The 15,101-nt window shown below is 41.5% G+C and overlaps 1 protein-coding gene across 13 annotated transcripts in view; it reads right to left on the bottom strand.

Annotated features, from left to right (window-relative positions):
* CAMK2B (calcium/calmodulin dependent protein kinase II beta) overlaps positions 1-15,101 on the bottom strand; it is a 186,527-nt gene that overhangs the window by 86,218 nt on the left and 85,208 nt on the right. For all 13 annotated transcript variants that reach the window (XM_081961199.1, XM_081961205.1, XM_081961204.1 and 10 more), the window contains exons 3-4: positions 14,665-14,724; positions 3,791-3,845 (exon numbers count right to left, since the gene is read on the bottom strand). In XM_081961199.1, coding sequence (XP_081817325.1) covers positions 3,791-3,845; positions 14,665-14,724 — 115 coding nt within the window. The remainder of the gene's footprint in view (positions 1-3,790; positions 3,846-14,664; positions 14,725-15,101) is intronic.

The raw sequence follows: 15,101 nt of genomic DNA, 5'->3' as shown, positions 1-15,101 counted from the left end.
GGTATATTTATATTGAGGTCATTTCTCCACTTTCTTTTTCTTCTCCCTCTCTTCTCCTCTTTGGGATAAATGCTTATATTTTATCTCTCATCCAGATAGAGGACTAATTATTTCAGGGTAAGCAATCTTACAACAAACACAGTAAACAATTAAGAAATAATATACCAAAGCCATTTAAGGTATGAATTAAAAAAGGGAAGAAAGACTTCTTAAGCCTACCATTCAGTAGGCTTCTATATTTCTTTTTCTCCTTACATAAACTGATTCATAGATCGCCTTTTGTTCTTGAACATGTTCATTCTTTCTGAGGATCTGATCAATTCCATCCAATTACAATTTTCTCAATCTCCCGAATTAATCTTGACTCTTTCCACCACTTTCCTGCCATTTTACATTTCTCAAAACACTTCCCCATTTCTACCAAATATTCCATGCAGGAATTCAACAAACCCATCTGCCTGCTCTAGTTATGTGGCATTTATGTATAACTTGCAACTGTCTATGCTATCTTCCTGGATAACACAAATATTGATTTTGATATATTAATTTTCAGATCCATACGCTTTATTGCACGGTGCAATTTACACTGCAGATCTTTTGTCTATGGAGATTCAGGTCCTCCAGATCAGGGTTGTCCTAAATGTGCTTTTTCAAGAGGCAGCTGGATCTTCTGGGTTTTTTCTTTGAAGATGTTTCGCTTCTCATTCAAGCTCTGAGCTGAAGAAGCTTCTTGGATGAGAAGTGAAATGTCATCAAAGAGAAACCGGAAAGTCCAGTTGTCTCTTGGAAAAAGCACCTTTGGGACACAGAGATCTTTTAGGTTCTCAGCTAACAATACAAAACCGCTTACAAAACTACATGTATATCCATATTCCCAACAAACACACCCCTAACATCACCACAAGTGTACCTTTATGTGCTTATCCACAAATACCTTGAACAACCAAGGAGGCATCATTGCATCTTTTTCTTTCACTCAGTATTGAATTATTTGCTAAGCATTCCATTTATTTGCCTTACTTCCATCATATACTGTTCTTGTTTCATTCAAGACACAACTTTCAACGACATTCCTTCACGACAAAAATACTAATCTAAGCCTATTCACTTTTTCATATCCTTTTCTTACGCGCACCCCCCCTCCTTTCTTCCTTTTTAAAACTTCCTTTTTATGATCCTGTAATCCTTTACTTCGGGGTAGAATCGGGGTGACTGGATGGATCTAAGCATTTACTGGTCAGATGCCCTTCCCAACGCCCATGCGGAGTTCGCAGCAGATATTTTTTCTTTGCACCGTAGGAGAGAAATACCTGCTGCTACTTAGGATTGAATTCTCAACCTTCCAAGTGGGAGATAAATGTCCTCACCACTAGGCCACCGTGCTACTCCCGCTCTAAATGAGCCAATGTGTAATAACCTCCCTCCCTTCCTCCCTCCTCTCTCTCCCTCTCTCTGTCTTCTTATTTGTCTTAACCTGTTGAAGAACAAAAATGTTAACTGCCCAGCATTAAGCCACATAGCAGTTCTGAAATGCTATTCATTTCAGAATTGCTAATCACTGCTCAAACTTTCCATCAGAATTCCACCAAATATCTTCCTAACAAGTTAAATCCCCCATGGGTTTTTAAAAACAGTTTTGCTTTTGGAGAATTTTTGTTGAGGGCTGGTTTTATTTTATGTTGATTGCTTCACTGTTGTGGTTACTTTAATTTTTCAAGCCCAGTTCTGCTGTCTATTATATTATTAGGCCACTCATGTTTTATGCCAAAATAGACAATGGCAGAGACATTGTCATCCACACATTGTATCTCAACCGGGATAAAAGCAGGCCTCAGCCCTCAGGTGAGGCACCAAGGAATTGCCATCCACACACACTAGAGTAAAAATGATCATACAAATTCACCAAGGGTTGATACGGACTTGATAACCTACAATATCATTAAAGGCAATGCAGCAGACAGATTGTCCAAGATTGTTCAGATGCCAGGTATGAAGAATGGCAAATGAGCACTCAGAGTTCAGTTGTACTTAAAAAATCCATATGTGCTCAACAAGATGGGTAGCAGAATGAATGAATGAATGAATGAATGAATGGTCCAGAATGACTATTTTATTATTTTTCCTGATTAGGACTTCTTGCCCCATTGACCAAAAAGACAGATGGAGATAAGGAAATTAAACTCATCACCAGGAATAAAGAATAGCCACCTAAATCACCATCCTTGCCCCAAGAATATTGTTTGATTAAACCTGGTCAAAACACCGGGCTGTTATGATTGTGAAAAACCAAGGCTCCTAAATACATTCACCCCATTGGAAGCCTCATTGAATTCAATGGAATGCAAGCCCAAGAAATGCAAATCTATATCTGAGCCAGGAACTTGGCTTTTGGACTAAAATTTGGTCCACTTCATTTAGATTTATTCCTACATTCCATTACAAACAAACAAAAAAATTTTATTCTGACCACTTTACAGAGATGTGTATGATTTTTGTACTTTTCCCTTTAAGTCAGCAAATGTTAATTGATTAATTAAAAACTTGGAGGGAGGCTAGAAGGAAGAGGAGCTGTCGTGGGTTAAATAGCTGGATGCCAGAAATGCACAAGAATGATTCCTCTTTGATACAGAAATGCAGCGATTAGGGAAACAGAATAGAGTGGATATAAAGATTATAGCAGAGACCCAAATGGATGATTCATTTCCCACATCATTATTGCAACTGATTACTATATAGATCAAGTCTTGGGCATTAGAGGCACTAGAGCTCTTCAAACACCTTCATTGGATGACCATAACCTGTTCCTCTTCCATCCTCTCATTTCACACAGATGTTCCTGAATCTGCCAGGTATTCAAGGAACCCAGATTTGGCACACAAAGTAATGGCACGTAAAGTAATTGAAAGAGTATTGCACTGGATGGGCTCTAGAGCTGGGCCCAGAGCCACCTTTGGCCACTGCAGAATGTACATGAAAGGGGGAAAAAATCTATCAGTAGCTTTCCATCCTTTCTGTTGCAGCCATGGCCATGCCAAGGTCTATGTGACTCCAAGCAAAGAGAGAGAGAGAGGTGGGGAGGGGGAAGGGAGAGAGAAAGGGGGAGAGTGGGGGAGAAAAGCAGGAGCTGCACTGACTCAGAGGACAGCTAAATATAGTTTGCTGCTTAACTGGAGCTGTCAAGAGCTGGAGGAGGAGATGAGATCACTGGTTTCTATATCTGGAAATCAAGTGAGAGGCAGCCAAGCAAAGCACACCGTGTCTCTGTGCCTCCCCCCACGGTCAGATACTTTGCCCAGGACATGGCCTACCAAATGAAAGAGGACAAGGAATCAAGGCATGATCACCATCTGGAGCCCTAGAGCTAACCTTCTGTGTGATTCCCAGCTGGCCCAATCTGGGTTTTCCAACAGGGTAGAGCAACAATGGGCCTCTCCAGTCTGCCAGGGTCCCTGAGTCACAGCTATCATCCCAACAGCCTCCTTTCCTTCTCTTCCCTGCCCACCCTTTTCCGCTAATGGCGGCCCTGCAGCTGCAGTCTTCGCCCACCTACATCCATTAAGATGGCAACGCCTGCCCAGCTCCTGAGGCAGCATGCAAACATTTGCTCAGAAGGTGCTGGGAGGCAGGGCGTAAGGCTATCCAAAGCAACCCACAGAGAGGACGATCAACTTGTGGCAGCCAAAACACATTGCCACAAGGAAAAGCACAGAGGGAGAGACTCATAAAGATGAGCAAATTCCAGAAAGACCTTGGCTGGTACCGAATTTCTTCAGAACCAAGTATTACTTACAGATCAAAGACGAGGTAGTGAAAACCTTCCTCGGATATGCTGTCATGGAGACGAACTGCAAAAGAAGCACAACAGATGCATTACATTGGGCAAAGAACCTTCCTAAATTTTGCAGTACCTTTTATTATCCTTGCCCTCCTTCTGTCTATTTGATGCACTACATAATCTCGCAGATCGCAAGTCCAGGGAATAGCAACACCGCAACCCATTGTAGCCCGTGAACAAAGTTTTAGGATTCAGCAACATACGGTAGCTCCAAGAAAGATCTGCAGCAAAATAGGTGACCTGCAGACTCCCATTAACTCCAGAGTCCAAGTATCTTGGCATTTTGCTGTTCCACTGCTTCATCTATGTTTATGATTCATGATGATTGCATTTCATGATTATCATTTGTTGCTTGTATGTACGCTGAGAGTTTATGCACTGGAGAAAAATTCCTTGTGTGTGTCCAATCACACTTGGCCAATAAATAAAGAATTCTGTTTCTATTATCATTTCCCCCACCTCACCAATCTTGTTGGATTTGGATCTGTAATGCCCTCTGTGATATCTGCACTAGGCTGTTCCCTGCCAATAAGAGGGAGGGAGGGAGAAAATTAGGTCATAATTAATTCTGGATTTTCTGCCCTAGAATCCAGATGTCTGTCTTGTCTAGAGTCCCATTTTCAAGAGCACCAAAGAAAACCAAGCAAAACCTGACAAAGACAGATCCTGACTCCTATGAAGCCTTCATTCTTACTTTTTTTTCCCATTTCCATTTTATATTTCATTTTTACCACTGGTTTTTATAAGAGTCCAATATCCACTATTTTTCAAACTGAACCTATGGTGCTCAATACTGCATTATGGGATCTGGTTATAAATCCCAACAAAACAGGATTTAAAAGGTGCCTCCAGTGACGGTGAAAAGAAAAATCAATTAATGGGGTATAAAACCTAATCCACTAAACATGCAGATGTTTTTCAACTGGTTGTAGTTCAAAATGTGCCAAAGGTGCTTTTTTCAAAAGGCAACTGGACTTCGTTTTTCTTTGAAGACCTGTCGCTTCTCTTCAGTTCTCTTCAGGACTGAGGAAGCTTCTTGGAGGGGAAGCAAAACATTTTCAAGGAAAAACAAAGAAAGTCCAGTTGCCTTTTAAAAAAGCACCTCTGGCACATCTAACACCTGGATGACTGAGAATCTCCGTAGACATGTAGTTCAAAGTACTACCAAAGTACTTAGCAACATGGAGTGAAGGGAGGTGGGACTATAATTTTAACAAACGCATACATATTTTAACAATATAGCAATGAATGTAATTTGCTCCAGCTGTTTTTTTTTTTAATTAATGATTCTCGGTTACATGTTTATTTGAATACGACAGAAGATTTTACTAGGACAGAAGATAAAGAGGTCTTCTCTCGTGGCATGCCAGCCCTGTAATTCTGTTAAGGAGAAAGCAAAGCAAATCCATAGAGATTCAACATTTGGGGGGGGGGGGGAGAACATGGCGGGGCAGGGAGCATTCTTATAAATACCTCATATCCAAAAAAGGACTTTCTTGCACCCCATAGAATTAAATCTGACTAAAAATAAAAAAAATGAAACTTGTCATGTGTCGACGAAGCCTGTTAAAAACAGAACAGAAGAAGGAACAAACTGGCAGATCACCTAGCAAATACGGTGTGAGTCTGGCCTGACAGCTTCATTCAAAGCAGCAAATCTTCCAAATTCTGCTAAAACTTTCCTTATTCATGGAACAGATTCCCTGCAGTATCCCTGACCGTTCTTTCCTGCCCTACAGGACTGGTTGCCCAGATATATTTGGCTGAGCAACAGTGACAAACCCAAAACCATCCAGATCACAAGGGTCCCAAAGGTGCTTTTTTTCCAAGAGGCAACTGGACTTTCTTGTATTTACAATACAATACAATACAATAGTAGAGTTGGAAGGGACCTTGGAGGTCTTCTAGTCCAACCCCCTAGGCAGGAAACCCTATACCGTTCCAGACAAATGGCTATCCAACATCTTCTTAAAGACTTCCAGTGTTGGGGCATTCACAACTTCTGGAGGCAACTTCTGTTCCACTGATTAATTGTTCTAACTGTCAGGAAGTTTCTCCTCAGTTCTAAGTTGCTTCTCTCCTTGATTAGTTTCCACCCATTGCTTCTTGTTCTGTCCTCAGGTGCCTTGGAGAATAGCTTGACTCCCTCTTCTTTGTGGCAACCCCTGAGATATTGGAACACTGCTATCATGTCTCCCCTAGTCCTTCTTTCTCTTAAGCTAGACATACCCAGTTCCTGCAACCCTTTTTCATATGTTTTAGTCTCCAGTCCCCTAATCATCTTTGTTGCTCTTCTCTGCACTCTTTCTAGAGTCTCCACATCTTTTCTACATCGTGGCAACCAAAACTAAATGCAGTATTCCAAGGGTGGCCTTACCAAGGCATTATAAAGTGGTATTAACCCTTCACGTGATCTTGATTCTATCCCTCTGTTGATGCAGCCTAGAACTGTGTTGGCTTTTTTGGCAGCTGCTGCACACTGCTGGCTCATATTTAAATGGTTGTCCACTAGGACTCCAAGATCCCTTTCACAGTTACTACTATTGAGCACGGTACCACCTATACTGTACCTGTGCATTCCGTTTTTGTTGCCTAAATGTAGAACCTTACTCTTTGTAAGGTTATTTCTTTGAAGACATTTCGCTTCTCATCCAAGAAGCTTCTTCAGCTCTGGCTGGGGAATGGAAGGATTTATACTCCTTGCGGACAGCTGGACATTTGCATTCTTTTAGCAAGTCATTAAGGCCAGCTGGAGGTTTATCTGTGTCATGGGGTCACCTGAATAGTGCAAATGGGTGTTGCTCCTTCTTGGAACTGTTGAAAGGACTGTGTTGTGGACTGGAGATAGATGATGTCATATCAACGGGTCTCCCCCCATTGAAGCGAAATGTCTTCAAAGAAAATGAAGAAAGTCTTTTGAAAAAGCACCTTTGGGACAACCATGACCTGGATGACTGAGAATCTCCATATAGACATCCAGTGTGATTCATAGTTTGGAAGAGTGGGTGGGTTGTTTGAACCCAATTCCCTGCAATCCTAGTGTGAGGTTCTAAGTTGTTCACTGCCCTGACTTGCATAGCTACATATGAGATCACAAGCAGAAAGAAGAGACTGACTCCTGTTGCAAGAGGGACTCCTTCAATAAGTTGAAGGAACCTTTTTGTTACTACGGGTAGTCCTTGAATTACCAGCCCAAATTTCTGTTGCTAAGTGAGACATTTGTGAAGTAAATTTTGCCCCCTTATACGACCTTTCTTGCCACAGTTGTTAAGTGAATCTGGGTTCCTCGTTGACTTTGCTTGGTAGAAGGTTGCAAAAGGGGGATCCCATAACCCCTGGACACTGCAACTGTCAAAAATATGAGACAGTTGCTAAGTGTCTGAATTTTGAACACCCATGACCATGGGGATCCTGCAGTGGTCATAAATGTGAAAAATAGTGATTTTTATATAGTCACTTTTTTCCAGTGCTGTTTTAACTTTGGAGAATCACTAAATGAACTGTTTTGAGTCGAGGACTCTCTGTAATTGAAATACAATTTTTGAAGGAATACTTTCACATCATCATCATTAACAGCAATCTCTCAAAGCATAGACCTCATCATCCGAGATCTAGGATAAAAGAAGAAGCTCCCCCAAACGATCTAAGTGAGATTCCTGCATGGTCCAGGGGATTACAAACAATGGGGATTTCTCTCCACTATTATCACTTTATTTTTTCCAGAAGTCCCCTTTGGATCTTAAGTATCCCTTTTCCTCCCAACCCCAGTACTGTTTTTCTAGAAAGGGAATTTGGGTGAATATAAAGTAGTGGTAAATGTATAGCATTAGGAGGGGAACCAAATTATATTCCAACCTCAACAGATGATTTCCAGGACTGCCTTACACCTGCTTGGAGAATTACACAGGATGCTATACAACTCTTATATAATCCAAGACTTCCGTGACATTAAAAGGGCTGAAACTAGGAGATAAATATTGTTCCATCACAGCATTACAGAATAGGATCCCTTTGGATATTTATGGAAAGAAGGAAAAACTGAGTTATTCCAGAGAGCCTTTAACAATTGAATATCATCTTGTTATTATATGCTAGGTTACACTGGGGCCTGTTGGGTGATTATTGCAAATTGGTTGGCCTTAGGGATATTATTAGTTTAATTATAGAGGTAGAGCATTACCTTATTTTTTTTACTTGCAGTCTTTTTGTTTTTGCTGTGGACATTAAAAATGTTGACTTTTTGCCAAAGTCCATTGGAGATGGGTGGCTAATAAATTCAAATTAATGATCATAATGAAAGAAGTAATAATTTGGGAGGGAGGAAAGAAAGCCCAACTTGGATTGGATGTGGCGCCTTATTTGCAACATTCCAAGATCAGCTCTGGATGCAGAGGAATGAGCATCCGCAGGAAAGTTATTTGGCAGTGTTGTCTATAGAGCATGATCAAAAGAAAAAGACAAGATGGCAGCTGGGTTGTGCGGTCCATTTTGAGTGGATGTGTCTCTGTCTGTGTGTTGCATGTGACACACATAAGAGCCAGAAAGAACTTCAATCATACCATCCCAGACATCAACTTGCCTTTTTTTTAAAAAAAAATCATATTGTGCCAACATCTCTGTAGTTTAGCATTGGTTATTTGGAGAAGAAACCAGGCTCAATACTTTGTGGTTTTTTTCCCCGGTGGTTTTGAAGCCAAACTTTGCATCATGCAACACAGCAGGGAAATCTTGGAAGAGCACAAAGGGGAAACACTAATCATCTTTCTTCCAAAAAGAAATTTGAGCTAAAAAAAAACCTTGCAAACTTCGACGTGGCTTCTATGAACCATAATCTGAAGCCATTCCTTGGTTCATGTTTATTCTTAACTTCAACCATGGCATTTTGTTTGAATCCTGATGTAGTTTATTTATTTATGATAAAAAGGGTTAACTGTCCCCTTCTAGTTTCTGGACCTTACAATGGAACTATTTCTTAACTCTACTAACAGACTTGGAAAGGACCTTGGAGGTCTTCTACTTCAACCCCCTGCTCCTGCAGGAGACCGTTTGCCATTTCAGACTGTCTAATCTCTTCTTTAAAACCCCTAATGATGGATCATCTACTACCTCTGGAGGCAAGGCGTTCCACTAATTAATAGTTTTCACTGTCAGAAATTTTTTCCCCTTAATTCTAAGTGGGACCTCTCCTTCATTAGTTTCCATCCATTGCTTCTTGTCCTGCCTGCAGGTGCGTTGGTGAATAAGTTGAAACTCTCTCCTCTTCTTCGCGGCAGCCCCTTAAATATTGGAAGACTGCTATCATGTCTCCCCTAGTCCTTCTTTTCATTAAACGAGACATACCCAGTTTCTGCAACCGTTCTTCATATGTTTTAGTCTCCAGTCCCTTAATCATCTTCGTTACTCTTCTCCGCACTCTTTCTAGAGTCTCAACAATTTTTTATATTGGTGGTGACCCCCAGGGGGAGAGCCTTCTCTGTGGGAGCGCCTTCCCTCTGGAATGAGCTGCCCCCGGAGCTTCGCATAATCCCTGACCTCCGGTCCTTCCGACGCGCCCTAAAAAGTTGGCTTTTCCAGCAAGCCGGCCTGGCCTGTTAATTTTATCTAATTTTTTTAATGTTATTGTCATATTAATTGGTTTTTTTGGGGGGGGGGATATTTATCTAATTTCTTTTTAACTTTTGTGATATGTGTTTTTTAATGTTGTACGCCACCCTGAGTCCTTTGGGAGAAGGGCGGCATATAAATCCAATAAAACAAGCAAACAAACAAACATATTGTGGTGACCAAAACTGGATGCAGTATTCTAAATGTGATCTTGCCAAAGCATTATAAAGTGCTATTAACACTTCAGGTGATCCGAAGTGGAGACTAAAACATATGAAGAACGGTTGCAGGAACTGGGTATGTTTAGCTTAAGAGAAAGAAGGACTAGGGGAGACATGATAGCATTGTTCCAATATCTCAGGGGTTGCCACAAAGAAGAGGGAGTCAAACTATTCTCCAAGGCACCTGAGGGTAGAACAAGAAGCAATGGGTGGAAACTAATCAAGGAGAGAAGCAACTTAGAACTGAGGAGAAACTTCCTGACAGTTAGAACAATTAATCAGTGGAACAGCTTGCCTCCAGAAGTTGTGAATGCCCCAACACTGGAAGTCTTTAAGAAGATGTTGGATAGCCATTTGTCTGAAACGGTATAGGGTTTCCTGCCTAGGCAGGGGGTTGGACTAGAAGACCTCCAAGGTCCCTTCCAACTCTACTATTGTATTGTATTAATGTATCTTGATTCCAGCCTCCTATCAATGCAAACCTAAAGGATTTGGGGATACAGTCTTTCTCCACATCTTAATTCCAATTAGACCATGATGTATGTGTGTGTGTGTATATATATATGTGTGTGTGTGTGTGTGTGTGTGTTGTATTTGTGCTGATAAATAAATAAAGGGAGACTAGTATAGATCTATTTCAAGCTACTTAGCTCTCATCAGCTAGCCATACCCTTACTGGGATTTGAACCTGGGCTGTTCCCTGAAAGGGGGAGTAGTGAGCTCCCTCCCATATTTGGGCATACCAGGGGTTGTAACACAAATACATATATACATATATATATATATGTGTGTGTGTGTGTGTGTGCGTGTGTGTGTGTGTAAGTAAATAGACAGTAATAATGGTAGCAAGCTGCTGTTGGCAATGTTTACACGTTGCGGTCTTTAAGACAAACCAAGTCTCTTCTTACCTACAGTTAATGTTAAGCTTGCTTAGTGTTGTGTATACACTCGTCTCCTTTTCTAAAAGCACCACTTCAGGCTAAAGCACCCCAATGCTGCCAAAAACCAAGGGGAGAAGATTTAATTTGGCTGCCAAGAATTGGTGTAGGGAAATAAGAGCAGTGGAAAGGAACATGGTTCTTTCCCTGAAGAACTAAGAGAAAATGTGCCTTTCAGAATTTTGCTCCTGCTACGTGGCTTTGGGAGAGATATATTACTCCTTGCTAAAAGGAGGTTAATTAAATTGAAAAGGAGTGGTGGGAATAGTTGGAAAGAGGTGCTGATGCCTTAAAAAAAGTTTTGCAATCGAGTGTGCATCAAGAGAAAATGTCTAGCAGAAAACACAAGAACAGTGCCAAGCTTATAAGCAAGATACAGGTTTGGCTACATTGGGGGTGGGGGGAATTCTGATTTCAACTGCTGATTTGTCTTCAGATATATTATGGATAATGTCTATGGTGATTCTCAGTCATCCCGGCCATGGTTGTCCCAAAGGTGCTTTTTTAAAGAGGCAACTGGACTTCCTTAGTTTTTTCCTTGAAGACGTTTTACTTCTCATCCAAGAAGTTCCTTCATCTGTTCTGGCTAAAGGGTGGAAGGATTTATGTTCCTTGCAATCATCTGGTCTCTTTCTGAGAGTTATTGAGGCTACTTGGAGGTTTATCCCTCAGGAACACAGATAATAATTTATTTGGGTGACTCTGAGGGCACAGATAAGTACAGTTGAGTGGCCTCAACGAGTCTCAGAAAGAGTGCTAATGACCAGATGATCGCAAGAAACATAAACCTTTCCATTCTCCACCATTCATTATAGTGGTGGGTTTCAAAACTTCTTACTACCGGTTCTGTGGGCGTGGCTTGGCAGTCATGTGACTGGATGGGCGTGGCTTGTCGGTCATGTGACTGGGTGGGCATGGCCAATTTAGCCATCTGTTTTGCCAATTTAGCAGTCCGTTAAGCAATACACAGCAGCCCCCTTTTCTATTCTTTTTAATACTGCATGAAATTTTTGCTCTGGGTTTTTTTTTTACTAGGGGGGAGAGGCTGGCCATGCCTGGGGATTTCTGGGAATTTCTGCCCTGTGTTAGAGGCACTAAAATAACCAGGATGATATAAGATCTCCTGCTGCAGCAGGGGGTTGGACTAGATGGCCTCTGAGGTCCCTTCCAGCCCTGGATTGCCGTGCTGTTTCAAAGCATCCTCCGAAGCAAACCACTAGTGCCAGGTTTGTGGTCCTTCCTTCCTTCTTCTTTCTCTCTCTCTCCCTCCCTCTATCCATCCATCCATATCACATTCACTTTCCCTTACCTTTTTCTCCCTTCCCTCCTTCCACTATTGATTAGCATAGCCTGAGCAAGGATAGCTAGCCTCACTTTCAATAAGCTGGGAGTTGAAGTCCACAAGTCTTAAAGTTGCCAAGTTTGCAGACCTCTGCTCCAGGAACTTGGGGATCCCCAAATGGTGAGGATTTCTTTCTTTCTTTCTCTCTTGAAGCCCCCCCCCCGCTTTTATTCCCAGGGGGCTGCAGGGAGGCTTGCTATCCCCCCCCCACGCTATATTTAGGACCTAGCAGGCATCCCTGAAGAGACAGGTAAGGTTGTGAGCCCGGTGGGAGTGGTGATGGTGGGGGGTGCAGCAAGCTCCGTGTGGTGGGCTAGAGAGACTTACCTATAGGCAGGAGGAGGAGGCAGATCAGTTGGGGCGCAGAGCAGGCGCCACGTGGCAGCTTAGGCAGGGAAGCCACCCGGGAGGTGAGGAGTGACTAGGTGGGGCGGGGTGGGTGGGCAGGGCATTTGCACTTAAAACGGTCTGCACATGCGCACAACAGTAAAAAGGGAAACATTTACATTTTTCCATTAAGATCGTTCTGCTCATGTGCAGAACAGAAAACCAAGATGGGGCCGTACCAGTACGGTCACGTGTCTGCTGAAGTTACTACCTGATTCATTATTATTATTATTATTGATAATGCATTCACTTCCAATGTCCAGGTACACCTGCATTGCTACAACTTATATTATGAAGCCAAATGTACAGCAGACTAAATATGACCGAGAGGGATACAAATCTTTTCAACTAACAAGAGGAATCTACTCCACAGCAAAGGAAAAAGGGGGAGATTCAGAGAAACAGATTTTGCAATGAATGGGAAACATAAGGCATACCATTTTTTTCATATTATACCATTCCTAGGGACTAGGACTCCTATCCAATCAGCAGAGTGCCTGTTACAGTTCAGAGGATAATTGCCACTTATCTAATTTCACTATTTCTAAACGAAATAAGATTAATGGATCCCATATGATTAATGCCTCCTCACCTTTCCTGACGATGAACTTCCTTAAAATTCTTTGAGGAAATTCAGCTTCAAAGCCTAAAGGGCTTATATTACATGCCGGGAGCGAGACTGGGCATTTCTGTCAGTCAAAGCAAATCCATGATTTGCTGAGTAAACCAAAATTGGACATTGTCCTAAGCCCTAAATGGCTGTTCACAGACATCTAGGCTGCTTCGCATATTGCATGCAGTCAAAACCGAGCAAACTACCTGACAGCTTCATGTAGCTAACCCAATCAACTTTCTGGACCTATGAATCTTCTGCTCTTGTACTGGTCTCCTATATCTTTCTAAGATCACTGAAGCTGAAGTGCATCTATTTCAATTTCATTATACAAGAACGTTTCTTTTTTCTTTTGCACTTGTGGCTGTCTCTAAATCTACCCAGAAGATACTCATGACGACACAGTTTCCATAGAAACAAATGCATTGGGAAGAGGGTGGGGGAGAGAATAGAAGGTTTTTTTTTCCTAAAAGAGCCTAAAAGCCCCATAAGGATGAAAGCAGAATAGCTAGCATAAACACACTGGGTCCATTACAACAAGCGGGGTGTTCAGGTTTAATTGCCTACTTGGTTGGAGATGGAGAGAGACCTGGTCAAGATGATGCTTCTTGGAAGCTCATCTTCTACCAACCTTGTTGTCATTAGCAACTGCAATGGATTTGCAAAAGTCTTTCAAGGTGGCTCCATTCAGCAGTGGGAACAAAGGGGACAGGTTGACCTGTTGTTCAAGCAAAAAAAATGCACATCCAACTTTCATAATAACCATTGCGGAGCTCTCTCTTTGCATTTATAGCCCGCTTTTCTTCAAAATAAAGCAGAAGAAGAGACACCATTTGCATTCATTTGATTTACAGGTTATTTTTCAAACAACCTTGGAAGATAAAATGGTGGGATGCTCTATTAGGATTTCGCAATAACTATTCAATGCCATTAGGAGTGAGTCTAAATTTCAATTTCATGAAGTTTGGTAGGAATGGAGAAAGTTTGGTAGAAAATAGAGAAAACATTATTACAGCACGCACACACACAAACCCCACACACACACCAAAAGATCAGCAAAGGACAACCTCATCCCACTTTCCTTTTGGGAAGCATTCAGCCTCCTCCAAATTGAGTCCTTGCCAGGGGTATGAACTTCAGTTACACCTACACATTTCTGGATTTAAAGTCTGCACCCTGATTTTAAGTCAGAAACAAATCTGGAGCCAGCAGAAGTGAAAAATGGCAAAATATGGTCCATCTTACCAGGATTTCTTTAAAAAGAAACCAACTGGGTCAGCTGTCCAAGGCAGGGTTCTATAAAGCCAACCAATATCAGTGTAAAACTCTCAAATAAAGGCACCATTGAATCACCGTAGAATTTATATTTATGTAAGAAATTCACAAACGTAAGAAAAAAACCAGATCAATCAGTTTTTTAAAAAATGTCACACTTTTCTCTTCTTCCTAGTACTTAAAAGGTTGGCAAAGAGGAAATCTCCTACAAAGTTTTTACTGGTTTTACTGGAAGGGTACCCAGAATATTTTTAATATTATTCAATCCAAATTGTGTAATTGTTTGGCAACTTTAAGAGACATGGACTTCCCAGAATTCTGGGAGTTGAAATCCACACATCTTAACGTTTCCCAAGTTAAGAAATATAGAGAATCTTCATGTTTGCCATGTACACCATCCCATCCCGTCCCCCTCTTCCCAATTTCCATTTTAATCAAGCAATATTTACCAATGTTGGAATGCTTCAGGAGACGGCAAATGCGAGCTTCTCGCTCCAACTTCTGGTGATCTGGAAAAAGAAGAATGTGCATCCTTTAGCATGCCATGGATGTCAGATCCCATAACATTAATTTTTTTTTAAACAGAATATCAAGGAGGGAAATCAGCATTTTTCTGAAGGCAATAAGTTAGTTCAGAACTCTGTTGCTTCCAATAACACAGTAGAAGTTCCTGTGTTGGCTATAACACAAAACAGCACCAGGCAGAGTAGCCCAATGCCCCGCTCCCATGAGTTAGTTTTCTATTTGAATTTCGAGCTTTTGATTTCAACTACCTTTTTTCAAATACAAACAATAAAATCTACTGCATCATTTCTGTACGTGCATTGACAAACTTCACTATTGGGGAATCTGAGAGAATCCAACTAGAGCAGCTAAGATGTTGAAT

Source organism: Natrix helvetica (genome assembly GCF_964273705.1).
Source record: "Natrix helvetica genome assembly, chromosome: 8".
In the NCBI taxonomy this organism is placed as follows: Eukaryota; Metazoa; Chordata; class Lepidosauria; order Squamata; family Natricidae; genus Natrix; species Natrix helvetica.
This window is presented reverse-complemented; position numbering and strand designations above follow the sequence as displayed.